The sequence below is a fragment of the Pholcus phalangioides genome, unplaced genomic scaffold (assembly GCF_987345545.1).
Source record: "Pholcus phalangioides strain wild (caught in Gottingen) unplaced genomic scaffold, Ppha-v1.0 ptg000020l_1, whole genome shotgun sequence".
NCBI classification, from domain to species: Eukaryota; Metazoa; Arthropoda; class Arachnida; order Araneae; family Pholcidae; genus Pholcus; species Pholcus phalangioides.
This window is the reverse complement of record NW_028301613.1, coordinates 6,924,147-6,944,935: the sequence shown is the minus strand read 5'-3', so window position 1 is coordinate 6,944,935 and position 20,789 is coordinate 6,924,147. Positions and strand designations below refer to the sequence as shown.

Below are 20,789 nucleotides of genomic sequence, written 5' to 3'. Positions count from 1 at the left end.
TTCAGGTTCCAAACAGATGAAATAGTGGGAAATAACCCTACCCAAAGGTGTATTAAACACATATTGATCAACAAACAAATGGCTGAAACAATGAGACAGAATTCTAGAAACACAGAAGACTAATGTCGTAGAACTTTCTGAACACGTGGGCGATTTCTGAAAATGAGTATTATAAATCATAGTCAATTTGAGTGGGATATGATCATTATGTGTCGAGTTAGAGAGGTTTCTGCCTCCCCCCCCCCCCATTGAATTTAGTATGTCCTAACCAAGAAAATAATAGATGTCAAGTTACCAGGGTAGTCGAGTTATCGACGAGTCAAGTTATTGAGGTCGATTTAGTGCAACCTGCATCACAAAATTTCATGTAATAGGAATATATATATAAGTATTGGATGCTTTATTACAACTAGGGTGAATGTCAATAAGATAAACAAAATCAGGCCCCAAGTGACAAATTTATGCAGCAGGACGAATTTTGGGTTGGAACAGAGAAACAATGTTATAAAATTATCAAATTTTACAGTGGTGGGCAGCAGAATCATGTCTTCCCGCCCCCCCCCCCCCATAAAAATCTCAGTTATAGCCCCTTATAACTGCTTCAAGCTGGGGCTATCTTGTCTGTTCACCCTAATTATACTGCTTGGCCATAATAGCGGTGGGGGGGGGGGGATAAAAATAAAAGGAAAAGACAAATACTATGAAAATCGTGTTTACCAAGCTTGATATCTGGCAAGAAACTAGATGTAAATGGAATGGGTGTGCGTAGAAATGTATATAGCAGTTCACTTCCTTGGAGCAACGGCAGTGTGAGCAATGTCTGTAAATTAAATAATACATGAATGACATCAATGCTACAACATATCACTGGCAGAAAAGAATAAGTAACACACTTTTCTTTACACACCTAATTAAAACTTTAGCGGCTGGTGAGCACTATCATTACCTGTAAAAATTTTTGGAATTCAATTCGACGACTTTCGAGAAACTGCATTCCTTTTTGGTATGTTGATTTCTTTGGTGGAAGCTGAACTGGCAGTTCGCCATGGAACTCTTTTAATTTGGTCTCTAACACATAGAACTCAATGTATTTCCTTAAGAGAGGGGGAAAAAAGAGGGCATTCAATTACTGTATGAAGTCTGTTTCAAACATCGTGACACATTTCATCATACCCAGAAAACTTTGAACGTTCAATGTAACTGTTCACAGTCAAATTGAGCACTTTGACAATGAAAAAAAAATGTATCTTTGAAACACTTACATGCATTTCAACATCACCATAGGCACCAAAACCTGAGGGAACGACGACACTGAGGTATTTAAGAGCCCCTCCGATGAATTTTGTAAATAATAACCGATGAATATACATTGCGATGTATCATTGCAATGCAATTATATCGTTCTCTTGCACATGGGATTGAGTCTCTTATAGGGGCTATATGGGATGTATTACAACTTTCAGCCCACCTTCTGTTACCACTAACCCTTGAGGTGTGATATGAAGAATATTAATCATAAACATCAAACTTTCGCCATTACTGACAACTGTCCCAGTTTTTAATATGGTCTGGGAAATGTGCACAACACTCTTTCATTAGTCTTCAGATTAGTCTCGGGACCAATAAAGTTGACCTTTGGATAAAATTTTTGCTTCCAAAAACAACTGTTATTGGCACTCGGAGACTATTACTGCTTTACTACATGCCAACTCTGGCCATATCATCATACAGAAAATCCCTACCGATCAAGTTGGGTCAGAGATGTTTCTGTCGAGAAAGTCATGTTATACTTCTGTCCTCATCTTGGACAAGTAGGACTTCCAACTAGAGCATATTCAGGCACCATCTATTGATGGTCACCTCAGATTTGGTTGGAAAAGAACTTATCATCTATGTTCTTCCCAAGGATCGAACTGGGGGACCTGACGGTAGCCTCCATTGTGGTAGACAAACATCTTACCACTACTACTAAACCAGACATGTACCTCATCCATATTTCTCTGCAAAACTTCTAATGAATTGGTACATGTTGGAATGTGTGTGTATGTATAGTGAACCTTCCATGAAATTTTTTTCTGTGTAATGCTTGCTATGCATAGTGCTGCCATCTGCAATGCATTTTTTAAACTATGATCGTTTTCTCAACTCATAGTGAGTGAAGGGTCCTCGTTGGGCAATTTGCCTGTTGTGGCGTTGTATTTGTATATATGTATAAGTGTAATGAATGAATAGTTGTACTGTTGTAGGGCTGTTGCTCTCTGAGCCGAGACTTTTTAACAGGGTGATCAGCTCGCATTCGCGCATTCTACGTTGGGAACTGCAGAAAACCAACTTCAGCCGACCATTACACTGTCAGTGGGGTTTGAAGCCAGATCTTTGTGATGCAAGTCCGTCATGCATCTTACCACTGCGCCACGTGTACCCCCAGCATTCAGAGATTGGACTGTCAGCCAAAAAAAAAACGAAGTCTCAATGTGCAATGTATGATCGTCAAAAACTAATGAATAGTCTCGCAGAAACGGAGAACATTAAGACTTGTAAAAGACAACAGAAGGACAACACTGCAGCAAATTAAAACACATATCAATCGCTGGATCTACTCAAACAATCTGTAAAGACACTGTTAATTGTATGCTACTACTATACCACACATGCACCCCAAACATTCCTCTGAAGAATTCCTAATGAATTGATGCATCCCTAAAAATGCAGTATACTTAACGTAAAGATGATTCAGCTCATCCTTTTATTGCACTTACAAATTATGTGGGTAACATCTACTTGCAAACAGGTCACTCAAGTTATCCCAATGATGGAGAATTGAAAAAGATGCACTAGTTTGGTCTGGCCTCTGTAAAGACTCATGATAAAGATGACTGCCTTGGGAGAATGCTTGTTTTTTGGAAGCTGAAAAAAATTGGCAGGTCAACCCCTTGTATGTGTGAATTTTAAATCTCTATGGCCTGCCTGCTCTCTGAAAGGAAAAATAATTTTACAAATGGACAACCAGTTCGTATTCACGCTTTGAAAATGGACAGACAACTTCAGCCGAACAAAAAAAAAAATCACGCTGTGATTTCAGTTTCATGCAATGTGAGGCCTATCATAATGCCCACAGGCCAGCACAATGATTGTGAACTTAATATAGAAAATGATCGACTCTGAATATTTATACGTGACAGAATGAGTTCAACAATACTACCAAACACAATACAGCAGAACCTCAATCACACGGGCATGAAAATTAACCTGGCAGCAAATTAACCATGAACGGAAAATTTAATTTCATGTTAAGCTCTTCCCTATCTGTGTTAGTGTTATTAATGGTTTTCCTCCCATTGATAACATAAGATTTTGTGGAGGTTTTTTTTTGGTAATGAAAACAAACATTTCCATTTCATAGAACTAGATTTCTTCATTCTTTTTACACAACTTTCCTCCCCATTCTCAGATGTCGTATGTCAACGTGTTGAAATGACAGCCTCCCCCCTTCCTCCATATGCACCCTAAGGACAGGACATTGCCCTGGGGTGATTCATATTTGAATATGGACCGCCAACTACAGCCGATGGTGGGAAAAAGCTCTTCATGTATATGTGTTGTTGTTCGAAATGCATTGCTTTTTTACAAATGGAAAAATGAGGCACAAGGATTCTGACATAAGTGAAGCCCAATATAATAGCACTACGGCTGCATAACCGTGCAAATAAATGTAATTTTATTTAATAGATTTTTTTCGCACAGATAATACGATATATACACTGGATAGTCATTTTAAACAAGTAAAATACATAAATACCTTTTTCCCCTTGCAATTTTATTTTAAAATATTTTTCATTCCCGGCAGTTTAACAGCATTTTTTGGTTATCCATGTTCCTCTTCTCCCACCATTAACCCAGATAATTGAGGTTCTATTGTATTTAACATGACACGGAAGAATAAGGAAACATTAATAAGAAATTATTAATGAATAAATTGGAATTGAAATATCACCTTTCTATTTTCCAATGCAGATCATCAGGATTGTCTGGAAAAGAAGAAAGACATGAAATAAATTGACAAGAAATTGGGGAAAGAAGAAAAACTTATCAAGCCCTAAAAGTTTCATCATCACTTTTTTTTTTTTTACACTATACGATATCCTATTTCTGCCAAAATTTACAGGAAACTTACACCAAGAAATCATTGATTTACACATTATGTAACCTAACATCAATGGAATCTTGTGTACTGACCATTGTCTCCAACGTCTATCCTTTGGACTTCTATATCAAAGGCATAGTAGTATTTACAGTTTTGGTCCATGCCAGTGATCACGCGAGGAATAAAAACACGCCAGGCACTCAGCTTCTTCAGCCTCGGATCATTGTCCATCCTGTAAGTGTCCCCAGTGCCCTCCTGCGGCAAGCTTGCTGCTGCTGCTGCTTCCTCAGGCTGCAAATGTGATGTAGCAGAGTATCAGTAATATAACAGGAACAACAGATGTTGTTCACGAGGGATGTCATTTTATTGCATGATAAAGGGTAGCTATAATTAAACTGATGGTCCCAAACACTCATTGTTTCTGTTGTAATAGACTGATTTTATGAAATTTAGTATAGTCCTTCAAGCACAAGATGAGAGTTGACTACGTCACTTCATAACTCATAGGGCGATTCTATGTTTTTTTAGGTACAATGATTGTGCATCAAGAATTATTTGCCAGAAACTGAGCTTTAATATTCAGCTCCTAGAAAAGAATAGACTTGTTCGACATCTGAAGTAACGTAGCCAAATCTCATCTCATATTTGTCTGTAACATGCTATACAAATCATGCGGTACAGAGAAACACCTATATCTATCACGAACCTTCCAAAATATACTAACAAATTTTTGAATGAAATTACTCTGCTATACTTGAGTATACATTGTTTTTTTCTGGCTAGAATGGTACGACAGTGAAACCTCCCAACAACGGTCACCAAAAGGACCAAGAAAATTCAACTCTCTTGATGCATATGTTTTGCATTTGAAGGGAGAACTTAGAAGGATTGTGCCAAATAAATTGAGCTGTTATTCAAAATCTGTTTCATCTGCGTGCATCCTCATCAGCAGGTTTGAGTTAATTTTCATGCCCTAATGCCATTACTATTCTTGATAACTTTAAAATTTTTGTTCGAACTGATCAGAATAAGTACACGAAGCTAGGACGAAACTCAACAGACTTCCCACAAAACATAAAAATTTCAGTAAGAAAAATGTGTACAGCTGGGCTGAAATCCCCCTCCCATGGACACACATCCTTTAAGAGACCAGAGTTATCCTCAGATGCAACCAGCTATTTTTTGTTGTTATCTAGGATATATTTTAAATTAGTGCTTACCCAAACTATGCAGTCAGAAGTTCACAAGAACTGTGGCGAAGAGGGACACAGAGTTGTCAATCTGAGTGAGGCCAGATGCATGAACTGTGATCGAGCAAATCAAGAAAGAAGTGCGGCCTTCCCAACAGGCCATCACTGTATGGCTGGTAGCTGCAAAGTTCTCCAAAAGGAGGTCAAGAAGCTCAGGCAAAGCATCAATTACGAGCTTGACATGTAAGTCATTGTCATGGGTGAAGACATTTTGTTGTGTGACGCTAGTCTGGATTGTATATAGTGTAAATATTTTGTCGCACACATTTAAACAAGACTAAGTTTTGAAATGCAACAGAGTTGCCGAGTGTGAACTCGGGAAAAAGTTTCATCACCTGGTAAAGTACTAAAAAAGCATCTTAGGCGGGACGGCGAGTGTTGTAGGAGGGAAATTTTTAATTTCACCCAAAAGGGATGGAATTACTGTGCCCTCCTGACGCATATTTATTGACCAAATTGTGCTAGTCAACAAAGTATGATTGCCCTAGATGGCTGAGCTGGATTTAAGTTTCGTAAAGATGCAGGTTGCATCCTCACTGAACCTCTCATGCGGAGAACGATTGCTCTCTCGTCATAGATCATCAGAACCAAGCGTATTCACTCAGGGACGGGTCGTATTTTAGAAATGCATTACCCAAACTATTTGTCAAATAGTATGGAAACCAAGGGGACTGGGGCTATGTGATAGCCATATTTACACCTACTTGTGGAATCCTGAAGTCCATGGACGACATTTAGAACACTACTGTACTGAAGTAAGAAGAAATCCATACTTAATTTTTATGTTCAAAGGATTCGAAGAAGAAAAATTCCTTCAGAGGAAACCTAGAGGGTTATTTTTCTTATGAGATATGCATAATTTTTCGGGTCCAAAAGTGGCAGTGATTCTGCAATTCTTAATTTTAATGTTAACTCAATGGGCTGTGTTCTGTTCCAAGAAAATGTGGCCATTGTTCAGAAAGCCGATGTGGTGGTCAAGTGGTCACAGTGACGGACACGCATCGTGAGGACCCAGGTGTGAACCCCACCATTGCCATCGTGGTGGTCAGCTGAAGTTGATTTTCTGTGGTTCTGAACTTTGAGGCGCGAGCTGATCTCCCAGTTAGAGTCTCGCCACAGAGAGTAACAGACCTACAATGGTACAAATATTCAATCTTAACCTTCACTTCTGAAATATATATGTCAGCACTGAAAAATCAGGCAACACTAGATACGCACTCAGACTGTCAGACACAACTCACTCTTATTAAATTTTCCACTACCAGAGTTGTGATCGGTTTGAAAAGAAGAATTGTTCAGAAGTGACTCTTTTTATGAGGTTTCAGGGAAAAAGATTTATAAGAACCCATAATTACACCGATCAGAGAAATCATTACTGCATTCAAAATACAGGGTGGTTATAAATAAACTGACATTATTTAGCCATATGTAGAGCCTATTCTGATGGAGGTGATGAAACTTGGTACATAGGATTGGACAAATGGGAGGCGGAAAGAGAGATTCAATATAAAAAAACAGTTAAATTTTTTTATCACTAGGCAAAAAATTGGTACTTTTCTATTTAAGGTTTTTCTCATGGTCCAAATAACATATATATACCAAATTTCAATGAAATATACGTCCACCACAATGGGTGCTACATAGGTCGGAGTAGTGTCATTATAATTAAATTGAAACTACTCGGTTGAATTACACTGATGCTACTTCAACATATGTAGCGTCCATTGTGGTCAACATACTTCATTGAAACTTGGTAAATATGTTATTTGGACCATGGAAAAAGATAACTGCGACAAAAAGTGCAAATTTAGCACCTGGTGGTCAAAAACTGAGCTTTTTTTTAAACTGAATCTTCATTTTCCCCACAGTCCATGTATCATACATATACCAAGCTTCATCAGAAAGGCTGCTTACAATGAAAATATTGCACTCTCGGTTTAATTTTGTTTTCCCAAGTTAGATCGTTGGTGGATGGCAATAAGATAAAACAAAATTTTTCACTTGAGCATTTATTACAGTTGATTTAAATTTTCTTTCAGTATTCAAAATAATACAGTGCGGTAATTTTAAAATTTAACGTTAATAAAATATCACAAGTTTATCACATTGGTAAATTAGACTGATCTCACCCAATCAACATCAATCTGACTAGAACATTTCAGGAAGTTTGTTCCCAGACTTTTCCATGGCACCACAGGAAGAACAGGCCCGTCATTTAGGAGATTGGGAGGCACCCGGCTTTAAAAAATACAATAGAAATGGACAGACAAGGTGAAATATATATTGAGCAAATGATATATCCCTCTCCCCGCAGAAAAAGTTGAAATGACAGGCCTGGGGAGGAGAGAGTCGTTCAATCAATCAATCCACAATCAGTTCCGGAAACCAGAGCAAATGGAAGATCACTATAAAATGAGTTATGATAATCAGCAAGAGCAAGTCATGATCACAATGGAAGCAACTGGACGAGAGCACAAGAGGAAGTGGAGAAGTCACGAATGTTCATAGCACACAATGGGTACTTAAAGAAAAATTCCCAGTCACGCATGGCCACAGGAGCTAATTAGCTTCAAGATCAGCCCAATTTATATGTATACACATATTATTGAAAGATTGCGACAATCAAAACCTGGGAAAATGGATTGGCTGAGATTGCTAGAACGAAATGATACCAACCGACAAAGGAGAGCATGCCAAAAGGTAAATATACATTTTTACAGAAAAATAACTAGATTGAGGTTAGAATAGGACTTCTCCACCAGGCGGTTTATGGATATGTTACATGTTACATATGTCTGAGCAGTGTCAGTTTATTTATAACCACCCTGTACAAATCATTAATATGCATTCAAGGCGCAAATGACAACGCCAAAACAAAAATCAACAGGGAAAATAAAAAAGCTAAATACCATATAAACAAAATACTTACAAACAATGCCTCAGCAAGATCTGTACCAACTTGTTGTTCGCAAGCTTGACCTTCATCTGACCATAGAGAAGGGGGGGGGGGGGAAACAAGAAATCATTATTAATATTAAAAAACCCGGAAGATAACCATCAAAATGCTTCAAGTAGAACTTTTCAGCACAGCTCACCAATATTTGTGACGAACACTCCTTTAATTTTATTTCCTAGTTTTGATATGGGTGATGGACTCGAAGTTCCTTGCTTGCTTCCCCTAATATCACACAAAGAAATATAATTTTTAAAACTGCATTTGTAAAAATCGAAAAATATTTAGAGACTGCACGACAATTTTTTTTATTTTCCACTAGTTAAATCTAACACGTATTAAATTGGTACAATTTTTTTGTCACTTCAATTCAAAAACATATACTGAATGCCAGAACTCTGCCACTGGACTTATCCCGTTATTGAGATCCAGCCCAGCCTGGTGGCAGTGTCCTAAAAACATACTGTTATGCCTATGAGTCACATAATTATGGCAAGGTTTATGCACTGAAAATGGTAGAAATAGGAAAGCAAAAAATTGACACTTAATTTTACTAACTTCATATTTATGTAACAAGGTGTTTTTTTATGAACTAGTTAGCTGGCCCTGAACAGTATGGCATTTCTTTGAGAATGCCTTTCCGATTTACCATCTCTTGATTTTACAAAATGATTTTTTAAGTTCTTAAAAACAAGCATTGGCTGTACTTGCATAACATACAAGGCAATTATAACTAAAATGTTGATTTTTCAAAACGCTGCAAAATAAGAATCACTGGTCACGATGATTAAAAAATTTGTGTGAATAATCCTGAAGCAAAGGAATTTTGTTTAGAGAAGGAAAAAAATTTAAGAATCTGCCGATTGGTGCCAATGTATGCACGAAACATTGGAAATTTGCTTGCAAAATGAAAACAATAGTCAGCTGGGGGAAAAATAATTCAATTTACATGGCAAAATTTCAAAATTCATGGAAACCTCACATAACAGACACCTACCACTCATGCAAGAAATGTTCCGCATGTTTTGTCCACTGAATTCTGCTGCATGTCACACATATCGGAGTGTGCCAGTGGTAATACTGCGGATGTGTTGCATAGTGTGGGTCTTCAACTCAGCCAGGTTTGCAATCAGACCACTCTATGCAACATTCCCGAGGTGTCTTCACAACATTTCCATTAGCACACTCCAACCTGTTGTGGAACATGCCAGTTTTGAGCTTCAAACTTGTAGCAGTACATGGTAGACAGCATATTATTCATTTCTTGCATAAGTCACGGGTGCTTGTTTTGTGCTGTTTCCATAAATTATAAAATTTTGCTGTGCTAATTAAATTGTTTGCCTGGCTGACTACTGTTTTCGCTCTATGAGAGAGTATCCCATGCTCCATGAGAGCAGCACCACCTATCGGTAAATTTTTAAGTATTCCCCCCCCCCCTTCACCAAACAAAATTCTGTTTTCTGTTCCTTCAGGAGTATTCATGAAAATTTTCACGTTATTCTGATCTGAGATTCTTATTTTACCAGTGTTTTGAAATCGCAACTTTAGTTATAATCACCCCGTACTCAAATGCAAAAAATTAATGATGAATTTTCACATACTTTGCGGAATTCTTGTTGATACTTTTGCAGCATCTCTCTCCACAAATCAAATAAAAGTACTAGAGAACACAAATAAAGAACAATAAAAAGTGGTGTGGCAAGGGAATATTTCTTGCAATGAAAAATGCTAGAAAAATATGCATTAAATGCATAACTAAGTTGTATGAAAAATATACACATAACTGAAAATATTGAGATAAGTTCAATAAAAAAAAAACAGGCTGAGGACCAGATACAACCCTCCAAAGCTTTATATCAGATCTGTCGATGATTCTGATACTCAAATTATGATGAAAGAAATAAACTGATTGAGAATACTTCAGAAATCATTTAGAAATAAAAATACCTTTTCGCTCTGGAAGAACATGGGACAATAGACACGTTCTAATAAACTGTAAGCATGGTCATATGCTTGGAAGAGTGGAGTTGTAGTCCGAAGCTTTATCACGCATTCTGGAGGTCCGCTGATCACTAGAAAATTATGGGGGGAAAACATATATTATAAGTCATGAATTTTGTCGTATGAAAACTACACAGTCAAAAATGGCGCGAAAACTTTTGCTCTGAAATTATCCTTAGCATTTATGTTCTAGTTAGAAGTCTGAAGTTATGTTTCTAGCTAAAAGAGATTTGTTTCTCTCATCATGATTTTTTCAAGGAAGATTGAAGGTTTCATCGTTTTTACCCTTCAAAAAGGTGGCAGGGAGGGAAGAGTTGATTTTTTTATTGAAAAAACCCTAAAATCTTGGCTCAAACACCCCCCACCCCCTACATACATATGCTAGTGTGTGACGAAGCGCCCTGAGAATAACTTCCTCTAAGCGGCATCGTTTCAATATTGTTTTAAAACAATCCCAATTCACACAACACTGTTTAAAATTAGCAAAAAACTTGAGAATATTTGACGATTGATACATTTAATTACAACTGATATTAACACGTGCTGCTGAAGTAATTAGTGGAGCGCTAGACTACCATTGCAGAGGTTGCTAGTTCGAGTCCCTCTCCCAACATTAAAAAGCTTTTTCATCTCTTTTCAACTTAGTTTGTGTTGACAATCTGACATTTTTTTTCCATTGTGATTTTTTAGCCCCCCCCCCCACTTTCCTTAACCCCCAGAAAAGTGAAAGAAGCTAAACAGTGCCCTCTGCTAGTGAAGGGAAAAAAATACAGTTGGGATGCATATTATACAATCAAAACTACAGCCTGGGATCTCATTTGATACAAATGCCACAACAGACAAAATGCCCAATGAGGTAGCTGAGAAAAGATGCCCGTAAAAAATATGGATGTCGAATATATATCCAAACTATATCAAAAATACAGCAACCCAACAAGAGCAATAAAAACCAATAACTATGATAAAATATAAATATACTGCCCATAAAAAATTATGGTTGCCTCATCTAAGTATGGATAGCATCTCGATTTATCCCAATATGTTGATCGTATTTCTTTTTAAACATGTCAATTTTGTTAGAATTCACAACCCCTAGAGATAAGCTTTGCCACTACCATATTACCATTCACTACCATATTACAGAAAAACTCCCTGCGACACCACAACCTAAAATTATCCCATGTTGATACTGGTGTTCCCTTGCAAAAGCAGTTAATTGATGTAATAATAACTCATAACTCATGGTCAATTTTATCCATCTTGTTGAAAATTTTGAACAGTTCAATCATATCCCTTCCCTGACATTTGCACTCTTCCGATGTAAACATCTTAAAACAGTTAAAGTCTCTGTTTATAGCTTAAGCCCAGTGCTCATCAAGAGCATGCACAACTATCTTCTTCTTTCCTTTGACCAAGTCAATGTCCCTGTGTAAATATGGTCTTCAAAACCTGACAACATACGAACTAAGCCTCGGAAAATAGATCAGAGATAGCTCATAAAGAATATCTGCATACTTTTGAATCTCTTAGATAGAATTTTCACGTGCGTTTTTATAGCCCACTGTGACAGACTGCACTGCCACTGTCAAGACAAACTAACTATATTCACAGTCTTGATTTGTTGTGGTGAAGGGGCCTGTAGCCTTTCCCCCTTCTTGCTGAAGAGAGCAACAGGCCTACACAACTGTAAAATTTAGTTAAACATTACTTAACACATAGTTTGAAAAATATGTGGTAGATGGCAGCACTATAACAAGCATTACACAGAAACAAGCTTCACGTTAGGTTCACAACACGCACATTCCAACATGTACCAATTCATTAGAAGTTCCACAGAGGAATATGGATGAGGCACGTGTGGCTTAATAGTAGCCTTTCCCTCAATGAAGGCTCCCCCCCCCCATGATGCTGCAATGCTTCAATAGCTACATTGTTTTGCATTTCTCAATTCATTCACCAAGTGTATTAGTAGACACTAAAAAAATGTTTGTTTTAGTGTTCTCTTTCATCCCCAAAATTTGGTTGTTTTTTTTTTTCACCCCTTAATGTTTGTTTTAGTGTTCCCCTTTGTACCTTAACCCCTTTATGATCACAAACAAAATATTTCGTCCAAACACCAGTGGAATATATTCAAAATCCAGTTCTCAATACTTCCTTTCTCCTCACCATCACGAAGCTTTATTGTAACTTTATGAACCAAATTTGTTGCGTTTTTTTTCCTCCTCATTTTTCTAGACTGCTGTTAGTGATCCCCTCCCCCCACGTGTAAGAGCAAAAAAGAAAAACGTAGAGTTTGCTCCCATAATGTTATAGTTTTCTTTTTGTACCTACAATGTTTGTTACAGTGTTCTTTTTGCCCCTCTTCCATGTTTATTTTAGTGTACTTTTCATCCCCCCCTCCTAAAGTCTGTACAGAGAGTTCAGAATTCCCAGCATAACAATTTTTAATCATGACTAAATAAAGGAAATAAATCGTACATTCTTTAAATTCCTGCACGACATCATCACTGAAATTTATCTGATCAGGAGAACTCAGAGAAAAGTAAGTGTTGTAAAGCTCCTGAGCCTGTAGATGGAGTGTTTCCAGATCATTTTGCGTTAGATCAGGGTTCAAAATCACAGCATTGAAATCATCTGTAAGCATAAATATAAAAAAAAAAAGAGGTCAATAGAAATTCATACAAATCAAATATTACAAGAAGCATCTCTTTCCAAAGTAGATTCATCAAAATACAGTCAGACTTGCTTACAACTAGAGCCAGGAAGAATTAGACACTAAAAATTGCAGAAATAGGTAGGCAAAAATAAACTAAAAATTCTTGAAATAGGCACCAAAAAAAAAAGCATTTATAATTAATCAAAGAAAAGAAAAATAACTAAAAGCTAAGTTATAAAGGGTCCGAAAACCTGCTAAAAAATTGGTCAAATATTTACTTCATCTATTGTTTCAGTTATAGTTTAACTTGGATAACAATGAAATTATTAGTTAGTTATAAATAATTTCATTGTTATAATTATTCATTGTTAGATATTAATTATTACACTAGTTGGATTCCAGGACTACCCTTATCAGACACCGAATCCATAGAAAAAATGATCATGGGCTCCTTCGAATTATGGATAATTACTGTTTTATTTGTTGTATTAGGAATATTTATCACAATTTTTATAGTTGAAACAAAGCTATCTTGTTTTATTGTTGTAAAAAAGTTTAAATATTTTTTCCTTTATACTGCCGCACATGCAGGACTTTCTTAAGCAATGGAATCCGGTGGGACCATACCTGTCACACACCTCTGATGGCAGCTCTGGTCAATTTAATCTAATACTGAATATGTATCTAGAATAAACAGCCATGGTTGTTTGCAGTGCATTTATAGTGTAAAAAAACCCAAATTAAAACAACATGGACCCCAGGGTTGTAGTCTAGTCAGATTCTTCTCCCTTGCCATGTGAGCCATAAATGTTGACCTCTTGGAATAGTCATCTGTTGACCTCTTGGGTCAGCTATACAGAAAAAATGTAGTCCAATGCATGAGCAAGTTATGTTATGTGAAGCATGGGAAAAACAAACTTCTAATTTTTCTAGTCTTTTCTCATACATAGGCTGTCTTTTGTCTGAAAAACAAACATTCATGTGTAACATCATCTGGCCAAAGCAAAGTTAATGCACTGCAACACCAATTTTTCCATACCTCCAGCACTTACGAATATTCATGTTTACACTCATGTCCATAAATTAAGGATAATGCCAGCTCCGGCAAATAAAGGTTCAGAAACAAAACAAACGTTACTTATTCATAAAGCCCATTTATTAAACAAAAGATAAAGAACAAAAACGATGGTGTATGTATGATACCATTCATAAAAACTACAATTTTTGCTCCCTGGAGCAATTGTAAAAAATATCTCCTTTACAAAAACTTACTATTACATGGTTGGTATGATGGTTAATACATTGTACGTCTCCCATGCGATGAAATACAGCCCGTACAACGCCTAGGCATGATGAGTATCAAATTATCGATCTGATCTCAGGGAAGATCACTCCACTCAGCAAGCAATGCTCTCAGAAGTTCCGGTATACATGTAGGAGGTGGTTGACGGGCTGCAACTCATCGGCCAAGCATGTCCCACACATGCTCTATCGAATTCAAGTCAGGTGAGAATGCTGGCTATTCCATACGGGTTATATCCTGAGATTCAAGGCATTCGTTTACGATGTTTGCTCGGCGTTGTCATCCATAAACACAAATTCTGCGCCCATGGCACCCCTAAACAAACGTACATGTTGTTCCAGAATGATGTTCCGATAAATTTGGGCTTTCATGGTTCCGGTATGAACATGCAGATCTGTTCTGAAACCCAGTATAATTCCACCCCAAACGAGCAATACTGCACCACCGTAACAGTGTCGTTCAATGATGTTGTCTTGGTGGTAACTGGTACCTGGCGTTCTGCATATGAAAGTCCGACGTGAATCAGACTGCAAGCTAAACCTGGACTCGTCGGAAAACATCAAACAAGCCCATTGTGACGATTTCCACATTGCATGTTCTCTACTCCAGGCTAATCGCTGCCGACAGTGAGTTGCCGTGAGCGGAACACATCTGACAGGCCTGCGAGCATATAGACCAATGTTTCCCAAACGTCTGTACACGGTTTGCCTTGAAACCGTGGTACCCGTGGCTGCATATAGCTGATGAAACAGGTCGGAATGCTGTGCTCCGTCTGCTTCTTTTGGAATTTACTGCCAAATACCGGTCTTCATTCGGCGTTGTAACTCGGGGGCGACCTGCACTGTAACGTCTACTGACATTTCCGTTATCTAGGAATCGTTGCCAAAGCCTAGAGATGACACTTTGGGCAATTCCAAGTTCCTCGGATACTTCCATCTGAGTATGCCCACATTCCACGCAGCCGATAATTCTACCACGTAAAAAATTATCCACATGTGTCCTCTGTGTCATAACTATTCGCTTATGGCACTGAGTGCCTTACAGAGCTCTTGTGAACAATATCACTTCTTTGCCACCATTCCTTATATACCCCCCCCCCTTACACTCTCGTCATGTGACGTACTATCGGCATCATCTGGTGGCTTCCTGAAATTTGCATATCATTCTTGCAGATGTGTGTGTGATAATTCTACAGGTGAAATTTTTACTTTAGATTTCGATTTCCGTGTGATTCTGAATTATCTTTAATTTATGGACATGAATGTAAATCATAGTGGAAGGGGTTGGAGCTTCCTGATAATTAATTCTAAGAGATTTTAAAAAGCGCAAGTTCTCAATACTTAAAATGTCCAAGCTCTATAGAATATGGCCTCTGAAATTGATTAATAAACGTAAAACAATGTTAAAATAGACATTTATGGCAGGAAAGATTCAAGAAATTAGTTTTTGCAAAAAAACGTTAGAAAATAGGAAAAAAAAAACATTTATGGCATTTTGCCTGAATTTTCAGACTCTACTTATGATGAACACCGATATTATAAATTGTTCCCTTTCCTGAGAATTTCATATTGCTTATCGAGACGGAATGGATATAACAAAGTTTGCATAAAATGAATATTTTTGTTGTTTTTTCTTGTTATAAGTGGGTCCAGTCCAACTACATGATTCATTTCAGACAATACAAATTCAAAGCACTTGGAAGGACATAAAAGAATTCTAGATTCAAAAACACAAACTCACCAACAGCTAGCAAAAACTGCAACACATTTATAGAACATTCCTCTTTCAAAAAACTCATGAACAAATATAATAGACTTTGATCGTGTAATACTGTTTTGAGGTCTGTGTGTAACATCTGTAAAAAAAACAACAACAAAGAAATTTTACCAATCAAGTAATAATGCCATATTGACTAGGTATAGTTTCGTAAAACTTGGAAGTATGAAGAAGTATATGATAAATTGGTAATTATGAAATATTAATTGTGAAGTACAAAGTAATCTAACCAATCCTATTCAACCTATGACCTTACACAACAATCAATCAAATGGCAATGTTGTCAATTCTGCAGCCAAATTTAAGCACAGAATAGATGTTTTATTTTCAGCCAGCTTTGTTATGATCAAATTCATCAATCTAGACTGAAGTTTGCCTACAATCCCAATAAATTTGAGTAATTTCTCTCATGTCCCATTTATCATATTTACCAGTACGAACCGATGATTATGCATAATCACCAGTAAATGTGATAAATTTGATGAACAGAATTCACCAAATTGATCAGCGATTATGTACAATCAGCTGATTTATCACACATTTACTGTACAAAACATTAATGAAGACAAATAAATACAAGATGAACAACTGTTTCACAGTTGCATGATGGTAACGTTATGTGCAAAAAACCAGTTCAGTTGACTGCTGAGGACCTCAAATGAAATGATGAAATCTCCTGGATGGAGAGGGAAATGCCCTGACTGGCAGCGGAGATAGCTACAAAAAAATCTCTACCTGCACAGATCACGTTAACTTTCAGTGTCCTCTCGCCAAATTTTTTTGGGTTCAAAAAGCTTCTTTTGCTCTTTTAACTCTGATTTGGCACTCCTCTTAGAGTGGTGCATGTCCCAAGAGCTGCCTCTGATTGACAGAGTTACTCATCACTTAACACTGAGTTCTCACTGGTCAACTGAACTTGTAGTTTACCTTTGACAAATGGTACCCATTATTAGCTGAAATGTGTTAGGTGTTATGAAATGATAGTTAGAAGAATATGAAATGATAGCCAGAAGATCAACAAACTCACCAACAATATTTCTGAGTAGAAAGTGAGTTTCTCAGGATAAAGGGCTGTCGTCTGTGTGAGTTCATAACCCAGACCAGGTTTCAGTAAGCTTGGTGATAAAATAATTTTGCTGCCCTACATAATCGCTAGTACACATCCTCCTCCCCCACACACACATTCCCCCATGTTCCCTCTAATTTTTATCTTTTTTGCCAATTCCAGATTTTTCGGTCGCCATTAGTATGGCAATAAACCATATACAGCAATGATATATTTGCTAGTTTTGTATGTGCTAAAGTGTCTTTATGGTGTGCAGCCACACATGCAAAGCTTTATAGGGAACATTGTCCCAAACAATATCTTACTTTCTTTCATTTTTGTCTTATCCACCAGAGCATGTGAACTCAGCCCACTAAAACTGTGGCTAGCTTTAGCCCGGAAATTAATATAAAAGCAAAATTATAAAGCCACTACTAAATTGCAAATGTACCTTGTAAGCAGTCCTCTGAGAAAATTCTTATAAATCGATGCATGGTGGGAAGTGTTTGTATGAACATGTACCTAAAGTATTTGTTATGCCTGAAGTGTATGAGTGTGATCATTTTCGAGAAGTACTACCATCCATCTTCCAAGTTGGAAGTAGATGATGCTGAATTTTTCGTATATATAAAACTAGATCCTGAAAGATAAAAATTTTAGATTCGTAGCAGCTAAGACAAATGCAATTAATAAAAATAGTTTAAATGTTCATACTTACAGAAGGTTTTTTTGACTCGGGCAATTTAACAAAATTTGATAAAAATTCAACTTTTGGTTTATCACTATCAAGCAGCTCAATCATCTGAAACAAATATCAATATAGATGTATCAATAACACAGCACAATTTATGGCACAATATGCATAAATAAGAGCTGCAATAATTTTAACGAAATCAAGAAATTACGGAAAACTTACTGGGGTTTTATCAAAAAATATAAGCAGCAAATGATTTACAATATCCTGTGAAAAGAGAGGAAAATAAGTCAAAGAAATAAGTTATGCTCGTAGATATTAAACTGGAGAGAGAGATTACATGCACGTAATTTTCTATAAAAAGTTTTTTCGATGTTAAAAGTTATTCCAACTGAAACAGAATTTCATGAATCATTGACTAAAGAGCAAGTTGAAATCAAATTTTATTGGTTCCACAAATTAAATGTGTAAGAAAAATTGTTTAACTCTAGAATGGCGGGAATTTCGAACTACCAGAAATGACAGAAGCAGTTATTTTGACTGCAATCCAAAAAAATCAACATAAATTATTTTTATTCACTGAAAAACTTGAAGAACTTACTTAAAACAATATCTATTCAGTCTCTTTGATTAATTTTTCAATAAACGCTTGTTCATGTACCAATTTTTTTTTTGGAATTTTGGACAAAAGGGTTTGTTATGATCAAGACGAATCCCATGTTTTGTTTTGCAATGAAAAGAGGTTTGACTGATTTTTTGAGCTCTGGTAATTTGTGGTTTCATTTTCACGTGGCAATCCACTGAAAAGGTTTGAAGTATAAATGCTTGAGAAATTTCCAAAGAGATTGAATGTGTGGAATGAAAAATCTGTGAATAGCAGCTAAAAGTCCTGAGCAATGTAAAATACATATGCAAGACAGCTTTCAATGCTGATTTCATTGTACAGCACTGAATGAATTCATTTTGTTAAAACATCAACGACATTCATCAGTAGAATAATAAAATTTTATAATTTCTGGCAGAAATTTCCTTTTCAACAATTTCAATTTTGTGTATGCATGGTACACAAGACCTAGATTTTCCCTGCTTACCAACTTTAGAATTTTTTTTTCTCAGTCAAAAGCATAGTATATGTGGTAAAACAATGGATCCACACATAATCCAACAGAGCCTCTAGGCTGGGATCTTTGAGCCCCCCCCCCCACCAGGCCTTCTCTATAGTGTGAAGAAACAAAAAAGTGTTAATAATCGTCTTGGTCTTTGGTCTGAAGCCCTGTCCATGGGTAAAATAGTGAAAAATGAAGATTATTTTCTTCGTGTGACATTGTACCAGTGAATACAATGCAGTAAAAATGCAAAGATACATAGAAATGGTAAATTAATTGAATGAAATATGATGAGAGCTTTTTCAAAGTGTACCTTTGAATGGTACAAATGGGTACTGGAGAAAAGCAAACACCATGGTAGAATATCTGTTCCCTCAATATTAATTATTCATATAAGACTGTCCATTTTGGTTATTGGTTAAATACATCTATAACAGTCAAAATGCCTACTACCTTCATTCTAAGTAGAACTTCATTTTACCATTAAACTAAGAAACTTTGTTAAATTCCTAAAATAGAAATGTTCCGACTCAACAAGATGAGAAAAGTCATGAAACATTTCAACAATCTAAGGAAAACCGTTTTGGTGTAATTACATGTCAAAGTAGCTTTGCTGTCAAAATGACTGGTTCCATCATTCTAGTGATAAAGTGAGTGAATTGTTACAGTGTTAATAGTGTTAAAGTGAGTCATGGATATACTGCAGCAAAACAATTTATCTGGTTTGCAATGGTTTAGTAGAATTTTTTTTTTGGCATACCAGTCGTCAAACCGACACCTGCAATCAAGGTTCTCCCTCAGAGGGCACCTGCACAGCTGACGAATGAATTCTTGGTAATGATTAAATCATCAAGCAGGCACTCCAAAGCAGTTTCTAAATTATTTGAATATTACCGATTTACACACACACACATACACAATCAGCCATTTTTTTTCTTGAAAGATTGGTTGGACAAATTATAAAAACCTTCTAATATTCATGTCATCTTACATTTCCCAAGTACTTTTATTGTTATTGAACATTCACGAGTATGATTGACATTAGCAAGAAAGATGGTTTAAATCAGTCAATACTCATAGTAGAAACAGCATGTGGGAATCACAATGGTAGTGGCCGTGACCTGCGCTAATGACTGCATAGGAGCCATCATTGCAACTGCGAGGAGGGCTTTCAGCAGAATCCCACCCCATGAAAACATGAGAACAATCATCTAAAACTGGATGATAGAAAGTCATGTGCACTTCCAGAACAAATTTGAGACATGGTGTTGTGGAGTGGTTTTTACAAATTCACAGGATGGAGCATCATTGAAGAGCTGGAAAAATTCTCCAAGCAAATGAAGAGGATCATACTTAAATAAAGGCCACAGAAACTTGACTTAATAACATAGGCATCTCATGAAAGGCCTCTATATAAATTATAAGGACTTTAAATTATAAGGATTGTTTTCAAATTTTGTGACTACATAAAATTCTGTTCAAATTCAATTTAGCCATTCAACGTCATTTTACACACTCTAATGAGTTAATCAGATCCGCGACTGAAATTTAAATCGAATTCAGAATAGATATTCAATTCAGAGTACAATTTTGATTCAAAAAATTAGAATAATGCAAAAAAAAAGTTTTCTTTTCTTCAACAGAGGATCACTGGAAAAATAAACAATGGAAGTTAATGAAAAAAATAGAAGCCAAGAGGATTTAGAATGTAAATTGAAGTTACCCGTGACATTTATTACATGTTCAATTGCAATAACATGTTTTAAAAAATATTCAAAAAATTTGAATAATCAGAAGAGATGGCTCAAAATATTAGAATAATGGTGGAGTTTCTGATTGGTTAAGTGTTAGTGCCAAAATT

At 36.5% G+C, this 20,789-nt stretch overlaps 1 protein-coding gene across 1 annotated transcript in view; it reads right to left on the bottom strand.

The window, feature by feature from the left end:
- LOC149070884 (sorting nexin-14-like) overlaps positions 1–20,789 on the bottom strand; it is a 50,924-nt gene that overhangs the window by 11,407 nt on the left and 18,728 nt on the right. The window contains exons 9-20 of the mRNA XM_089248330.1: positions 18,045–18,089; positions 17,847–17,930; positions 16,048–16,162; positions 12,827–12,982; positions 10,295–10,419; positions 9,949–10,007; positions 8,490–8,572; positions 8,324–8,379; positions 4,237–4,435; positions 3,995–4,028; positions 947–1,094; positions 718–820 (exon numbers count right to left, since the gene is read on the bottom strand). Of these exons, the coding sequence (XP_089104456.1) occupies positions 718–820; positions 947–1,094; positions 3,995–4,028; positions 4,237–4,435; positions 8,324–8,379; positions 8,490–8,572; positions 9,949–10,007; positions 10,295–10,419; positions 12,827–12,982; positions 16,048–16,162; positions 17,847–17,930; positions 18,045–18,089 (1,207 nt within the window). The remainder of the gene's footprint in view (positions 1–717; positions 821–946; positions 1,095–3,994; positions 4,029–4,236; positions 4,436–8,323; positions 8,380–8,489; positions 8,573–9,948; positions 10,008–10,294; positions 10,420–12,826; positions 12,983–16,047; positions 16,163–17,846; positions 17,931–18,044; positions 18,090–20,789) is intronic.